Source organism: Tyto alba, unplaced genomic scaffold (assembly GCF_018691265.1).
Source record: "Tyto alba isolate M040663 unplaced genomic scaffold, T.alba_DEE_v4.0 Super-Scaffold_13, whole genome shotgun sequence".
In the NCBI taxonomy this organism is placed as follows: domain Eukaryota; kingdom Metazoa; phylum Chordata; class Aves; order Strigiformes; family Tytonidae; genus Tyto; species Tyto alba.
The window spans coordinates 17,183,852-17,200,516 of NW_024881275.1; the positions used below are offsets into that span (position 1 = coordinate 17,183,852).

Genomic DNA, 16,665 nt, shown 5'->3' on the forward strand with positions numbered 1-16,665 from the left:
TTTGGGCAATTCAACTGCTAATGACCTGAAAAGGCAGCTGAATGAATACTCTTCCAGGACTCCACAAGGACACAGGCAATCACCCAAAAACCCCCAAGTGAAAAAGAGGAGTCTGATCTCCAGAGCTGTCTCCATGGATGTCAGTCATGCTCTGTGGTGGTGGTACAGAGTGAAAAAGGGGCCCTCACACACAGCACCACTACCCTCATAATCATGGCCCCCAGCAAGCACAGGCGTTGACAATTCAGCACAGGAGAAACTCAGGTACTTGGCCAGTGCCTCTAAAATTTAGCAAACAGCTCCTCCAGAAAAGAACTTTTCTCACAAGCAAGGCAGGGTAACCAAAGCAGAAAAAACAACTGCCAAGACAAAAAAAAAAGCAAGCAATTGATAAGCAGCAACAGCTTGCTTGACAGATCTCTTTAGACTCTCTGGCTGACCCAAACAGCCCAGAGAAATATGGGCAAGGGATGACAATGCTAGGAACAAGGCAACACTCTTGGCCTCCAGCAGTGCGCTCCAGCTGGTTCTTCTCCTCCTCTTTCTCCTCCACTGCACACCCAGCATCTGCACCGGGCTGGCTCGACCTACAGCCAGTGGAGGGAAGGCCTCTCCTCCTAAGGGACAGCTCTCCCATCTGAGGAGCTTCTAATTAGAAATCAGACAGCGTACCCACTCCACAGTCAACACCTATGCAAAATCACACCAGCAGCCTCATCGCTGCAGTGGTTAAATGTAAGGAATCACAGAAAAGTCAAGGCTGGAAAACATCTCTATAGACCACCTCATTCGGTATTTCTGCTCAGAGCAGCATCAACTAGACCTAGTTGCTCAGGATATTGTCCAGTTGGGAGTAGAACACCTCCAAGAATGGAGACTGCTCAACCACTCTGGACAGCTTGTTCCAGTGTTTAGCCACTCTTGCTTTAAAAAAGTGGGGTTTTCAATGTTTAAATCTGTATTTCACTTTGCTTCTGTTGTCTCTTCTTTGTTCACTGGATATCAGTGAGAACTGGAGATGGGGTCTGGCTCTGTGGTTTTTTTACTCCCTCCAACAGGTTTTAATACACATGGATAAGATCACCCTGAGCTATCTCTTCTCCAGAATGAACAGTCCCAGCTCTCTGAGCCTTCCATCAAAGATGTTCCAGTCCTTTCATCACCTTCACAGCCATTCACTGGACTTGCTTCAGTGCGCCCATGTCTCTCTTGTTCTGAGGAGCATGGGACTGGACACAGGTTCCAAGATGTGGTCTCACTACAGCTGAGGAGAGGGATTAATCACCTCCCTCACTGTGCTGGCAACACTCTTCCTAATGAAACCCAGTGTGCTGTTGGTCTCCTTTGCTGCAATGGCACACTGCTGCTCACTGTAAACTTCATGTCCACCAGAACCTCCAGAAATTTCTCTGCCAAGCTCATTAGGCAGTTAGTTAGTCCCCAGACTGTAGAGGTGCATGGGGTTATTCTTTCCCAGATGCAGGACTCGGTATTTCCCTACACTGAAATTCATAGGGTTCCTGTTGTTCCATTTCTCCAGCTTGTTGAGGTCCCTCTGAGTGGCACCACACTTGTCTGCTCTATCAGTCCCTCCTATCATCTACAGACTCGCTGAGGACAACCTCCATCCCATCATCAATGTCATTCATGAACATGTTAGACAGCATTTCCCCAGTATTGACCCCCTGGGGAACACCACTGGTGACTAGTTCCCCAATGGCTCTTGTGCCACTATTATGGGAGAGACCATCAAAAGCCTTACTTAAATTCAGATAAACGCATCCAGTGCTCTCTCCTCATCCACCCAACTACACATCTCATTTTGGAAAGGTATCAGTTTGGATACATACATTTTTCACTTCATAAATCCATACTGACTACTCCTACTTGCCTTGTCTTTCACATATCTGGAACAGCTTTCCAGGATTAGTTACTAAATCACCTTCCCAGAGATTGAGGTCAGGCTGATCAGCCTGTGGTTCCTCAGATCTTCCTTCATACCCTTCCTGAAGGTAAGGGTGATGCTTGCTTTCTTCATGAACCTCCCACAGACCACCATGACCTTTCCAAGATAACTGAGAGTGGTGTGGTCTTGCAACATCAGCCAGCTCCCTCAGCACCTGTAAGTGCATTGCAACAGACCCATGGACTTGTGCACATCCAGTTTGTTTAAATGTTCCCTAGCCTAATCCTCCCCCACTGAGGGTAAGTCTTCATTGTGCTTCGCTTTCCCACTGGTCTCAGGATACCTGGGACTGCTGATGACCAGTAAAGACCAAGGCAAAGAAGGCAGTCAGTGCCTCAGCCTTCTCCATATCCTTTAAGACCAGGTCCCCATACCCATTCATCAGCCGACCCACATTTTCCTTAGTCATCCTTTTGCTGATGATGTACCTGTAGAAACTTTTCTTGTTGCCCTTCATGACCCTTGCCAGCATCAGCTCCATATGGGCTTTAGCTTTCCTAAGCCCATCCCTGCACGTTTGGACAGTGTCTCTACATTCCTTCCACCTCAATTCCATTTCTGCCTCTTGTGCACTTGCTTTTAATGGCCAAGTTAAGTCAGGAGCTCCTTGTTCATCCATGTGTGCCTCCTGCAACCTTGCACTTAAAATTGTCACTTAAATAAAACAGAAACTGTCAGGCTGTACCTGACTGAGTCTTAAGTCATCTTTGTGAAAAGTGAACCTGAAATCCTTAACTCTTCACCCTTTCAGACATGTCTGTGCAACAATCTGTGCTCCATGATTTGAGAATGGATTCGAGAAGGCTTTAGTAAAATGAAACACAACAGATGGTTGTAGTTCTTTATTTGCTGTAACTTCTTTCTTCTAGTCTTTCTATTGTTCCTGTATTTGCTCCTGTTGTCTGTACAGTTACCAGGTACTTTAAAGACTTTTTCAGAAGAGGGTGCTCAGAAATGACAGTGCTTTGTGAGCTGTTCTGAAGGTGATGGCACTGTCTTGGTTTTCAAGTTGTTAAACTTGACAATAAGTAGTGCAGTCCTTCTTAAGCCCATGCATACCTGTTCAGGCAGTGTCTCTATATCCCTCCCAGCTTGTGTCCCCCTGTTCCCACCTCATGCATGCCTTCTTTTTTATGGCTGAGTTTTGTCAGGAGTTGCTGGTTCATCCATGGCATGCCACCTGCAACCTTGGGGTTTTTTCCCAGCTTGATGGGATGGACCATTCCTGAGATTGGAGGAGGCAATCCTTCAAAATCCACTACCTCTCCTGGACCACTCTTCTCTCTAGGACTGTATCCCCTGGGAGTCTTCCAAGCAGATATTTGAACAGGCTGAAGTCTGCTCTCCTGAAGTCCTGGCTTGTTGACACTGCTATTTACTTTATTCCCCTCCTTTTGGGCTCCCGAACATGACCATCTCATGGCCACTGCAGCCAGAGCTGTCCCCAGACTTCACATCTCCAACCAGTTCTTCCTTGTTTGTAAGAATTGGGTCCAGCAAAGCATCTCCCCTCATCGGCTCATCACTTGTGTCAGGAAGTTGTCACCAGCATGCTCCAGAAACATCCTGGATTGCTCATGTGTGGCTGTCTTGTCCCTCCAGAAAGTATGGTAGTGGCTCAAGTCCTCCGTGAGGACCTGGGCCTGCAAATGTGACGCTTCTTGCAGCTGTTGGAAAAAGGCATCACCTGCTTCATCGACTACTTCTTCCCAGTCAGGATGTTTGTAACAGCCGGCCACCATAACATCACCCATACACTGGTCTGTTCGCTCCCCATAAGCTCTTGCTGTCTCACCATCTGTCCCAGGACAGAGCTCGGAGCGTCCCCACTGCTCTCACACTGGAGGGTCTCACAGGAACGCCCCTTCCTTGCCATTCCAGCCCTTCATTCCTCAACAGCCCGTGTCCATCCGTGGCAGCACGCCAGCTGTGTGAGCTGTCACAACAGCTCTCCGTGGCCCCGATATGGCAGCCCTGAAGGGCATGCAGACCTCCAGTTTCTCTTGGTTGTGCCCCAGGCTGTGGGCAGTAGCATACAGGCACTGCAGAGAGGTGCCCCTCTGTGCCCATTTCCAGAGAAGTGTACGAGAGCTTTCCTCATACTCCTGGCTTACTTCCCTGTTTATAATGTGGATGCACGTGGGATGGAACACCTTCAGCTCTGCTCTGTTCTCAAGGTCTCAACATAAAAGATGTTTTGTTCACACACAGTTTATTGTAGTTTCATAAATGCACACTTTAACTTCTTTGGTATATTTCAGGTTTTTTCTGTCACTAATGTCATAAGTTGTTTTCAGCATTTTCTTCCCTTGTTTATATATCATAGTGACATTAAGTTTAGCAGAAAGGATTGTCTGAGTTAGAATGAATTCAGATGTAAAAACACATGGGGTAGACTAATTCACTTGCAGCATAGCAAAACAGTCTTCAAATTTCTCTTTCTGGAGGAGCCTAATTATTTGTGCAGAAGTCAAAGTCTTCTTAGAGGAAGGGGCAACTATACACTGCTTGTAACAGAACATGAAGTGAAGTAAAGCAGTGTTCCTTGAAGCGACACAACCACCTGCTGCAGGTGGACAGTATTACAATTTGAGTCCCCTTGCAGTATTTTCTGTATATTGAATTTAAACCTAATCCTGTGTGGAAACTGGAGAATATACCTATCATATGAAGGAATAATTTTCATCATTCATCTTTCCTGCATTCAAGAACAGTAAATTAGTGTTCAGTAGTAAAAGGAATGAGACAATTTATATCATTGCCTTCCCAATGCAACCAGTCTGTTCAGCATCAGTTACCTAGGCAATATTCATCTCACACAAATCCTTTAATATAAGAAGCATGTGACATGTAGCACTCTGAGATCAATTTGTATTATTTACTGGCAACTTTATAGGATTGCTTGTTGAATGTATTTCTTGTGGTAGGTCTTGGGCAGCTGCCCCACCACTAAGGAAGGACATTATAGGACCATCTAGCCTGCAGCCAGGATCAGCAGCTGCTAGCAGACCTCTGCGTATGCGAGTGTGTCTTGTTTTCCTGCTCCACTGTCCCCAAAGGGATTAAGGAAGAGGAAAGGGTCTTGGCAGCCTTTTCAGAGGTGAGAGTACTCCCAGAGGCAGGAAGAGAGACTGGCTGACTGCATGCTTTTGCAGCAGGCTGTGTGGACTCTGAGCTATGGTCTCAGCTTATAATGGAGCTCAAATATTCTGAAGAGATGTGAATGAAGAGGAAAGCATTATACTGAAGTACTGCCCAGGTCTTCTATCAGGAAAGCAGTGGGAACAGTCCCAGGTAGTTACCACACTTGCTACCCTCTGCTCAGTATCTGCCACGAGGATGCTCTGGACAGCAGCAACAGGAGGGTCATCAAGCAGCAACATGGGCTCAGTCTTTGCATCTCTCCTGCCTCCCAAGTGTTTGCAGGGTGCTTCATCTCAGTTGCTTCAGTCATGCAGAACATAGCACTCCTAAACCAAAGCAAGACTTGCTCAACTACCTCAAGACTCCTGTTTAGTAGCTTTTGCCTTTTCCATCTCCTAAAGCCACATTCCACTCACTCCTTACAGCTGCCACAGAGAAGACACCACCTCTAGTTCTACCCAAGAGTTCACAAGGTTCACAGCACACATCGCATTAGAGGATAAGCAAGGCTCTCAAGGGGATGACAGGATACCAGATTACACCCTCCAAGGCCCTAGTTAGAAAGAGATGGCTATCTGTCAGAGCCACCATGAGGAAGCATTAAATTGAAGCATCACAAATGTTCCCAGAGGTACCTGAATTTATGTTACTGATGTAGCTGCAGTCAATGCAGGCTTGGAGCCAGCGAAAAATAATCCCAAACTTGGATACCTGCTGCAAAAGGGCAAATTCTGACAGTTGTAAAAACGCAGCAAGGGGATTTCTTGCTTAAAACCAGCCACATTTCCAGACATCAGCACAAAACTCAGGACACCCCTCAACACACTCTTCACAGCTAACCAGGAAGACCTAGCTTTGAGCTCCCAAATGCCAACCCGATCCAGCTGAGCCAACAAAGGACCTCAGCCTTATGTGCTGTCTCTCCACACCTGCTGTGACAGCCATACATTGTGCCAAACATCTGCCAGCTTTCTTCTCTCTGTCTACAGCCTACATCAACTTCAGGAACCCAGAAATGGCTTGAATAAGGGAGCGGCTTCAAGCTCTCCACTCAGAGAGATCATCTACAAGTCATACAGCTATACCAACCACCAAGAGAATGCCTTCTGACTCAAAACCAGGAACTCCACACTATTGGACAAGGAGGCTTGTGGACTTGGCAAGCTGCTTCAAAGCTGGCAACCACCAGGAGACACGGACTAGCTCAGCAAGGCCAAGGAATAAGTGAAAACTCTCCCACCACACCAATATTCTCTGCTGAGCTCTACTCCACCTTCTCCTTGACCTCTGTGCTGACTCCTTGTCCCCTGCACTCTTGCTAAGCTGAGGCACAAAAGTCGCAACTTTTACACCAAGGCATCTCACTGGCAGGGGTTCTTCCTCACCTTGGCAAGTCTTCACAGTCCTGTAGCGCTGCAACTCATGACAAACAAGAGTGCTAAGCATAAAGCAAGCACCGTCAGGCTTATAGGCAACCACACCCACAACAGTTTTGCTGTGGAAAAAAGATGATGCTAAACCCCACCCTGAAGAGATGATCAAGACACACACGAGTTAACCTTATTTAAGGTACTAGGACAATACACCAATATCCCCCAATTAGAAATGCTGAGACAGGGACCAGAGGTCTACGGTCACATGAACTGCCTTTCCAGACAGAACTCCTGTTTCTGGGAAAATGCCCTGTAACCTTCCACCTTTTACAAATATGACTTCCTGGCCTGCATGCAGAGGCAGGAAAATAAGGGGCATTTGGTCTACGCCACAGCTTCTACTTCTCCCAGCACTAATGCATCACAGATATGCTACAGCATTTTTCTCAGAAATACATGGCACAAGCAGAGGCAAAGTCATGAACCATGTACACTGTACAAACACAAAAGCCATTTATGAATGGTGACTGATTCTTACCTCTCCCATTTTGTTCCCTTCCATTCTGACCACTGCTGGGATGCTCTGCAAGTAGTCTTCCAGTGTGCCATGTCCTAGGTGCCTGAAGGGAATCCACTCACCAGTCAGGGATTTGTATTCACCCTGAAGCTCTGACAAAGGTATGCCATTTTTAAAGGGGTGAAGAACAGCTCGCAGTGTTTTTGCAATAAGTTCAGGCTCCTGCATCTTCACCTATATCCACTTCACCCAAAAGAAAAAAAAAAAGCATTTTTACATACACAGGCTAAAGATACCAGCTTTCACTATTCAGCCTCCCTCCCAAACAAGCAAGGATTCATGGGTTCAGTGGCTCATCTTTATCTTTAGACACTTTGATACTTCTGGGTATGCTTGTAGGAACCTGGTGCTGCCAGCTAAGAGTAGGGTGGTATGAAACACACGGGGCATGACACTGTCGAAAATAGCAGCTGAAGGAGAAAAGCAGCCCCTGTGAATGGGCTGGCCCTGACAGCCAATCACCACAGACTACGTGTCCAGAAGGGAGGCGGGGCTGACAGGTAATTGGCCCATGTCATTGCCTGCGGGGCCAGGACTTCCATCAGAAAGGGGGCAGGGGCCCCAACACCTGGTTCCCGGTGCTCCCTCCCCTGGTGCCCACGGTCACTCCAGGTAGCTCATGGCTGCTCCTCCCTCACACAAACCTGCATCCCTGCACCAATGCCCACAGGGCGCATGTCAGCTCTTCCATGTACATTGCACACACTCAGATCGTGTCTTGCCCACAGCCACATGACACCTCCACAGACCCCTCTTCAGAGAGAAAACCCAACAGAAGTGAAACCTGCTCCCTGCAAGCCAGGAGCCACACACAGATGGAGCACCACAGAGCCAGTACCAACACCACCCATCTCATTGCCAGGCAACCAACCTGTCTGGAGAAACACATGCCCGCTTCGGAGGCACTGGCAAAGGCGCAAGCAAACCTCTGCCTCACCTCCGACAGCATCTGCCCCAGTGCCACAGGCTGCTAGTGGGACTCTTCAGAAGACGATTTACTTGACAGCAAAGGGTCTTGCCCGGCCAGCGCAGGAGGCTGTTTCCAAGCAGGTGCCAGAGCTCCCTAAAGCCCCTCCACCCCCCTCAGCTCACAGGTGTGTGCACACTCAGGGCTTCTCCAGGGCCACCACCTACACCCGGTGCTGCCGGGCAGGCTCTGCGCTCCCGGGCAGGCGTCCTGCCCGCAGGCCCTCACTCGCCGCGGGGCAGTCTCGCCAGAAAAACCTGCCTGCCACAGTCGCGCACCCAAGCCAGACGCCGTCCTCGCACAGCCTGGGTCCGACCCTGCTCTCAAAGCCCGTGCTGCACCCAGCGTCGCGTTCTAACACCGAGCACGCTCCTGCGCCCGAGAAGCCTTATCTTCCCCCGCCACCAGCCAACGTGCGACACCAGCAGAGTCAGCGGATCACGACAAGGCGGCCTCACTCTCCTCAAGCCTCTCCAGCTCAAGACGCGGCAGGACAGTCCCTCACCTCCGAGCACACGAAGGCGAGCAGCTGCTGCTCGCACACCGGTGCGCTGCTCTCTCCAAACGGCGGCAGCACCAGGCAGCTGCCCGCAACCGCACTACCGCCACGCAGGACGCCAAGTGAAGTCAAGTCTGCGCTGCTCCTTGCAGAAGCAGCCCCTCTCCTTTCGCCGCTTCCCTTCTTTTTGAGACGTTGCCCTGGCCACACACACACACACCAAGTCCAAAAAGAGGAGAAAGCCCAGCCCTCAGCACATCGCAGACGCCGTGCTGCACGTTCCACCACACACGCACACCAACGCTGTCTCTACCTTCCCGCACCCAAGCTCACGACAGCCCAACTCAGGTGCCGGGCATGGAGGCACGGCACGAACTCCTGTTCTTCACCGCTCCTTCAACAGTTTTACTTCGTGCACGCACAGCGCTTCACTAACGTGACTCTGTCTCTCCGATTCTCACACACAGCTACACCCACCTACCTACACCGACACAGACAGCCCTGCGTATACATGTGTTTACACACGCATGCTTCCCAACCCCGCCAATTCCTGCCCTTGCCGGTCCACCGGGTTTCACTGACTCATCCTGCAACAACCTCCACCACAACGACCCTCACAGCCCCCCCTGCCCAGCTACTGGCCACAGCGTTACTGGGCCCAGGAGGAGCAGTGCACGTCCAACACATGCACCTGCGCACCTCCCGACAGCAATGGGCACCAGCCACACCGGGCACCTGGCTCCTTCCCTCGACCTTTTACAGACTTCGCAGCTGGTGGACAGAGCTTCAGAGACCAAGAGCAGGTGGTGGCCACCGGACAGAAGAAAAAGATCCAGGAAGTTTCTATCTCCTTTGGTCCCACCCACTGCCACAGGGACACTGTTTGCTGGAAAAATGCCTAAGTAGTTTAAAGTTTCGAGCATGTTAAAAAAACAAATACCCAAACATTGAGAAGGACCTCCAAAAATGCATTTTTGTCTGCAGTGGTGTTCCAAGTCACATACGTGCAAGAGACATGGAAAAGTTGATGAGAAGCCTTTTTCTCTACTTTTTATTTTAAATAATATACCCAAGTTCTTATTTTATTAATATGATTCTTGAAAGTCCTGTTACCTGACCTACCTGAAATTAACTTACTGCTCAGGGAAAATTAACACATTATCTACTACCGCTGGGCAAAGTGACAATGAAGAAAACTTACAATAACTTGGGAGGCAGTCTCAAAAGTTGATTCAAAAGGCAAAACTTCAATAAAAATGAAAGGGAAAAGGGATGCAGGGGACAATAGTAAGCCACCATCAGATATCTCTGTAGTACTCTAATATGAAAGAACTGAGTCAGATCATAAGTAGTAAATAGGATATCATAAAATATATCCTCCTAAATTATTTTATGAGGAGCAGTTATGAGGTCAATTTACTTAAACGAGATGACAGACACTAGGGTACAAAGGTTAAACTGAAAAGTCTTCAATTTACACCTGAACAACATTCCCACTCCTACAGCTAGCTATAATGCGGAAGACTTGCAGTGCAGCAATGACAGCAAGTAACATGCTGATACTTGAGCAGAAAGCTACATAGCTCAGAGTGGCTCCTGAAGCTTCCTTAAAATTCTTTTTGTGGTCAGCTGCTGTAAGGTTAAGTCATTCAACAGTTACGACATTCACTCAGCTGCTCACTGCCTCCAGACGGGAGGACGCTCCATTGGAAAGACAGCCCGAGCAGCCAGGGCACTTCGTTCAAATCAGTCTTCTCCGGCATATGAACAGAAACTTTTTTCAGTATGCTTAAAACGGATGACCACCCTCCAGCTGCAAAACGGTCTCCTCAAGCTATCAAAACTCAAGCTAACAAAACAAGGAAGTGAGGATAGCTTTCCTGCTGAGTAGGATGAACTCCCTAACAGCCATACTTTTAGAAGACTGAAAACGCGACCCTGCGGAACACAAGCCTCCTCTGAAGGCACAAAGTAGCCACCAACCCGGCGAGGTCGGAACCCTTTCTCTGTCACAACGGAGCCCGCGAGGAGAAGCAGCCTCCCGCTGACCGTCAGAGCCTGGCCCCCCGCACTGCCTCATCGCCCCAGCCCGACAGGGCTTAACGCCCGGCGAAGCTCCTCCGTTTCCTTACCACCTCCTCAACCCGGGGGCTTCCAGACACCGGCCAAAGCCTCCGCCGCGGGCCGGGGACGGGCCGAGCGCCGCCGCCTCCCTCTGAGGGGACGGCGCAGCAACGGCTCCCGCTCCTCGCGCGCCGAGGGACCGGCCGCGCGGCCCCGCCCCGCCCCCGCCGCCGCCAACCGCGCCCCGCCCCGCGCGCATGCGCCGGACGGCCGCACCGCTCCGCCTCGCGGTGTGGGGCTGTGCGTGGGCGCGCAGCTCCGGGGCACGCAGGCACAACACCGCCCCACACACACACACACACGGGAGGCCGAGGAGGGGCAGTTCGGCGCGTCTCCTCCACAGAGAACGCGGGTTTTAAATGCGTTCACTTAATTGCCTCGGTTCATGAGGCTGAAAACTTAATTCTGGAGTTGGACCTGCCTGTTGACGCCTGTACAGAACTATTGCACGGGCGTGCCCTCCCATCAGCTTGGGGCCGGGGGCTGGTGGGTGCCCAGGCCACGCTGGCGCTGCGCTGGGCCCACGGCACCCTCAGCCTGCAGTGCCCCGAACCCAGGCAGCTGCTGAGCCCCAGGAGCGTGGGCACCTCGAGGAACGCTGCATACTTTCAGACCTTTAGATCCCATAGGTTTGGGTTCCGTTTTTCCAAGCACATGGCTGATGAGTGCTGCACACAGAGGGGCAGCAAATGGCCACGGGGTGCGAGGTTGGCCTGGCGAAGTTGGCTGTGGTTGCCTGCTGCCAGCAATGGACAGCCCCTCACCACCTTACATCAGGGGGCCCTGCCACCCTGCAGCGCGTCTGCAGCAGCATCCCGTCTCTGCTAATGTCATCTGCATCTGAGAGCCAGGCTGGAGGCAACATCAGGTCAAGCTGCATGATGGCAGGTTGGCGGAGGGCTGCCAGGGCCAAGCCAGAGGCTGGCCCCACAGAGGGAGGCCGCAGGAGCAGCTGCCAGGGGTAGAGGTGGAGATGCTGAGCCTCATGACCACCACCATGAGTTGGTGACAGCTGCCTTCTGCCACGGCCGTGACAGCCTCCAGAGACTGCTTCCTGTCGGAGTCCAGTACTCTCTGACCAGGATTTTTTAGATACCCCACACATGGAGGGCACAATGTTTAATGCAAAGTTTACTCGTTTGATGCTATTTGCATTTACAGGGGCTTTCTATTTAGTAGGGTGATACAGCAGACACAGTATAAATACACATTACATTCTGCAGACTACTGCATTTCCAATGTACTGTGGAATAACAATACAGTTGTGAATCTCATTACTGGTCTCTAAAATATGCTTATTGTCACAACACTGGCTGTCCCTAATTGCCAGGAAAGGATATGAGGGTTGCAGCCAGCTCAGGCCTGGAGTTCTCTCTTTAGAGTTCCTCTGTTCATTGTTTTCGACATTTTTGTACTTATTGTTGGGTTGAGCCACACATGCACTTGCTATGCTGGTCTGCTTGAGGTTATTGCCATGGAGTCTGCAACATGAAGTCTGTGTCACATCTCTTCCCCTTCATGCCTGTACTCCTTGATGCTTCTTGCTGTAAGTTCTCAACACCTTCATTGTTATGGCAGGCCTGTATTTCTCTCACTACACCACTGTGCTAGTGCTGCAACTATCTCATTCGACATACAAGTGCTTTCTTGTATTCTTATTGCAAAAATGTGGTCACACTGAACAAAAATAAGGAAAAATAAAACAAATAGCCATATCAACTTATAAATTTAGCTGTCACAGCTAAAACAAGTAAAACAAAGTTGCAGGCAGGACAAGAAATGTTCACACAGCAAGCTTCACAGCCCCCAGCCTGAGGCCTTGTATAGAGTTGAGCCATTACTTGGTTTAAGTGCTTCACATAACTCACATAAAACACAAAACTATTATACTTGCTAAATTACTATGATAAGTTGTAGAGCCAAGCTGAGAACTCCTGAAGCTAAAGAGACCTGTCCAACAGGCACCATGACGGGGAGCATATTTCTTTCCTCATCACCGTCTGTGCTTGGCGGAGCGAGCCGTATGTGGAACTTGGAGGTAGAACCACTGTGGAGTTCTTCTGTCAGGACATGTAGCTCAGCTCCTCAGGCTTGTCTCAGAGTTTGTGCTGTTTGCACTGCTCCAGCTCTTAGTCGTAGGTAGAGGCACAGCAGGCAAAGTCCCATACTGAGGGAGTGACAGGGCTCTACAGAAAAGCATAAATCAGTAAGCTAAATACCTGTTACAGTTACCTGAATTTAAAAAAAAAAAAAAAAAATTAAAAAACAAACACCAAAACAAAAACAAAGAAAACAAAAGTATATATTAATTGGAGTCATTGAGTCATAGCATTAAACATGTCTAATGCATACACAAGCTGTGTTATTTTAACAGTAAGCATACTCCTAAAACTAGTTAAGGGTATACTGTTCTGCTTAAAAAGTCTGCATTTCCTTAAGTCAGGGACAGACAGTTATACAACTGTTCTTTATGCTTAGCTGATTCAGCTAGTCTGTTTGGAACAAAGACATCCTCTGGTTCCCTCTGGTATTGAAATTAGTTTGGCTTCTTTTGCAACAGTTGTGGTCAGTCACTCCATTATTGTCCCCTAAGCTGCAAAGACAAGGAGCCTCCCCTTAACTCCTCAGAGTATGCCTCCTCTGTGTGTGTGGTGTGGGGCAAAGAGGTCCTTGAACCAGTCACAATCCTGTGACCGCAGCAGGAACTGAGAGCCTCTTTGGAGCCCACCAGATAATAGCAACTCTCTTGAAGCATCCTGTTTTGATGAACATGAGGGGATACAACCTGGACAGCCAGGCTGCTGCTGGAGACATACAGCTGCTTCTTTATGAGTCACACCAAGCAGCTCCTCCATGAGCTTTCCAGCTTTGCCCAATCCTTGTGCAGCATGGTCGCTTACAACTGCATGTGGCTGCCATGCTCATGGCAAGCATGAAGGAAGCCCCTTGGCCACACTGAGCCTGGCAACTGCCACAGTGATGACCACACCTCCAGCAACAGCCCCAAGTCCATCCTGGACTGGTATCCCTTGGGTCCCTGGGAAGAAGGAGCTTCTCAGCACTTCATACACCATCACTGGTAGGGCCCTGCAGCATCATTGTCTTCCCAGCACCTCTGGGGAGGCTTTGATGATGGAGTATGTCCAGCATGTCCATGTGTCCAGCTGGAGCCCTGGCAAAGCCAGTAGGGTCTCCACACTCCTCATGAAGGAGACCAGCTGGAACTGCTCTAGCTGCTCCCCCACTGCCCCTGGAAGGAGATGGAGCCATGGGGGAGGCCAGACGAGGACATGGCTTATTGCTGTGCTGGGGACTGCAGTCAAACCTGCTCTGCTCCCGGCAGGAGCAGGCAGTACTCATCTGAAGTCCCCAGATGCCCTGGAGGTGGAGAACAAAAGCTCCAATGCTTGTTCCCACCAAGGCAAGAGGTAGCCATGACTCCATCACTGGGAGGGAGTGTAGGATCAAAGCCATAGTTCCAGTGAGATGGTCAGAAACCAGAGACAGGAGCAGGCAGAGGAGCCAAACAAAAGGACAGAGGAGGTCAGGGCACTGGCAAATACCAAAAAAGCCAAAGAAGCTTTGAAAGTTGTGAGAGAGGCTTAAGAGAGAGCAAGTTCCAATGCTGCAGAAGGACTACAGCAAGAGCATCTGAAGGAAAGAAGACAAACTACTAATCTGGAAGAAACAGTGCTGAAAGCAAGGCCAGAAGGTCGGAGTGAGGGAAAACACTGATGGATATCAGACACTCACAGCAGGCGGTCAGGGATAGAAGGCATAGAGAGGTCCACATGCAGGAAAGAGTGAAGGAGCACCCATTGTCTTGTTTCCCCAGACAGTGAGAGGTCAGTGTTTGGCACCCCAAAAACTTCTCATGTGCTTCTCAAAATGTCTGTGGATAGGACTTGCCCTGAACTACATGTCAGCAGGGTACAGCTCAACTCTACAGCTCAACTCTACTTTCTCTATTTCTCTCTCTTGTATGCAACTTGGTCTTAAAGTCCTAACAAAATCTTAAATCTGAAAGTGTTTCTTAAATGTCAAATCATTGTTTTCTGTTTCTTTTACCCTTGTCTACACAGTTATGGTATTGAAGACCCGGATACAGAGCAGAAACTTAATGCTTTTACCACCTGTTCCCAATGCTTTGTTGTAAGGTGACCACGCGATGCAGAGTAACCTGGGCAGACTGATGATGATACTTGCAGCGTGCAAACCTGGACAGCTGAGAGGCAGTTTAGGAAGCTGCTCCTGGACATTTCTCAGCTGTTGGTGAGTGAGCCACAGAGCTTGACTTCAGCCTGGTCTGAACCATGCTCAGTTGGCTACCATAGTGAGAAGTGGGCAGGGGCAGCTTTGTGAGCTGTCTTGCTCTACTGATCTCTGGGAACACACATGTTTGTGCAAGTCCCAGGGCTACACAGTACAATCTTGCTGCCTACCAAGCCTAACACAAGGAGCAAATACAGAGAGTTACTTCCCTACAATCTTTTGGTTACACTCAGTATGTTCCTTGGTCCAGCACAGGCAGCTGAAGAGCAGTGGCAACTTGGGGGAAACCTCACCATGTTGGGTAATATCGAGCACCTATAACACAGGTGGCTCTGTTTGCCCACAACTTTAAAAGGCTTCCACATTCTCAATAAACATGCAAAAAAATTCGATAAATGCACAAAGGTTAGGGTAGGGTTTGGTTTGCAAAGGCTGCTGTGGACTTCTGCCAGTCTGAGCAGGGGAAGAGACATGTTCACCCATGAGACAGTCCCTTTCAGGCTTCCATTTCTGGGACTGACACAAAAACCCAGACCAGATGAGTTTCACAACACTGACCTTATGTACCTTGGTAATCAGGTACACCACCGATACCACATCTGATAGGAAGTTTCAGTTGTGGGAAAGGCACTCGATACAGCCATTGGAGCCGCTTCTTCTCCCAGCCCCCTAAGGCCACTCTGGCTGTGGTTCGTTGTAGTGCACAGGACTAAAACCCGCACCTACAGCAAAACTAGTCAGTTACCAAAATTGCTGTCAGTGACAGTGTAGTGCTAGTTGCCTCATTTATCTTAATGCTGAAGTGTTCGTGAGATTCCCCGACTATTTCATCATGGGACAATGGGCAGGCAGATATAGGACAAGAGGACATCGAATGCTTTTTATCATCAAAGCTTTAATACCAAGTTGAGACTTACACATTTGTCCAACACATGACATACCCACGACAAGTTGGTCCAAGAGATAAACTACTTAGGCATTTTTCCAGCAAACAGTGTCCCTGTGGCAGTGGGTGGGACCAAAGGAGATAGAAACTTCCTGGATCTTTTTCTTCTGTCCGGTGACCACCACCTGCTCTTGGTCTCTGAAGCTCTGTCCACCAGCTGCGAAGTCTGTAAAAGGTCGAGGGAAGGAGCCAGGTGCCCGGTGTGGCTGGTGCCCATTGCTGTCCGGAGGTGCGCAGGTGCATGTGTTGGACGTGCACTGCTCCTCCTGGGCCCAGTAACGCTGTGGCCAGTAGCTGGGCAGGGGGGGCTGTGAGGGTCGTTGTGGTGGAGGTTGTTGCAGGATGAGTCAGTGAAACCCGGTGGACCGGCAAGGGCAGGAATTGGCGGGGTTGGGAAGCATGCGTGTGTAAACACACGTATACGCAGGGCTGTCTGTGTCGGTGTAGGTAGGTGGGTGTAGCTGTGTGTGAGAATCGGAGAGACAGAGTCACGTTAGTGAAGCGCTGTGCGTGCACGAAGTAAAACTGTTGAAGGAGCGGTGAAGAACAGGAGTTCGTGCCGTGCCTCCATGCCCGGCACCTGAGTTGGGCCGTCGTGAGCTTGGGTGCGGGAAGGCAGAGACAGCGTTGGTGTGCGTGTGTGGTGGAACGTGCAGCACGGCGTCTGCGATGTGCTGAGGGCTGGGCTTTCTCCTCTTTTTGGACTTGGTGTGTGTGTGTGGCCAGGGCAACGTCTCAAAAAGAAGGGAAGCGGCGAAAGGAGAGGGGCTGCTTCTGCAAGGAGCAGCGCAGACTTG

At 49.8% G+C, this 16,665-nt stretch overlaps 1 protein-coding gene across 2 annotated transcripts in view; it reads right to left on the bottom strand.

Annotated features, from left to right (window-relative positions):
* The window catches only part of TDRD7 (tudor domain containing 7), a 50,325-nt gene extending 39,508 nt beyond the window's left edge, over positions 1–10,817 (bottom strand). For both annotated transcript variants that reach the window (XM_042787705.1, XM_042787704.1), the window contains exons 1-2: positions 10,659–10,817; positions 7,022–7,243 (exon numbers count right to left, since the gene is read on the bottom strand). In XM_042787705.1, coding sequence (XP_042643639.1) covers positions 7,022–7,228 — 207 coding nt within the window. In that variant the 5' untranslated portion in view covers positions 7,229–7,243; positions 10,659–10,817. The remainder of the gene's footprint in view (positions 1–7,021; positions 7,244–10,658) is intronic.
* Positions 10,818–16,665: the final 5,848 nt, after the last annotated feature.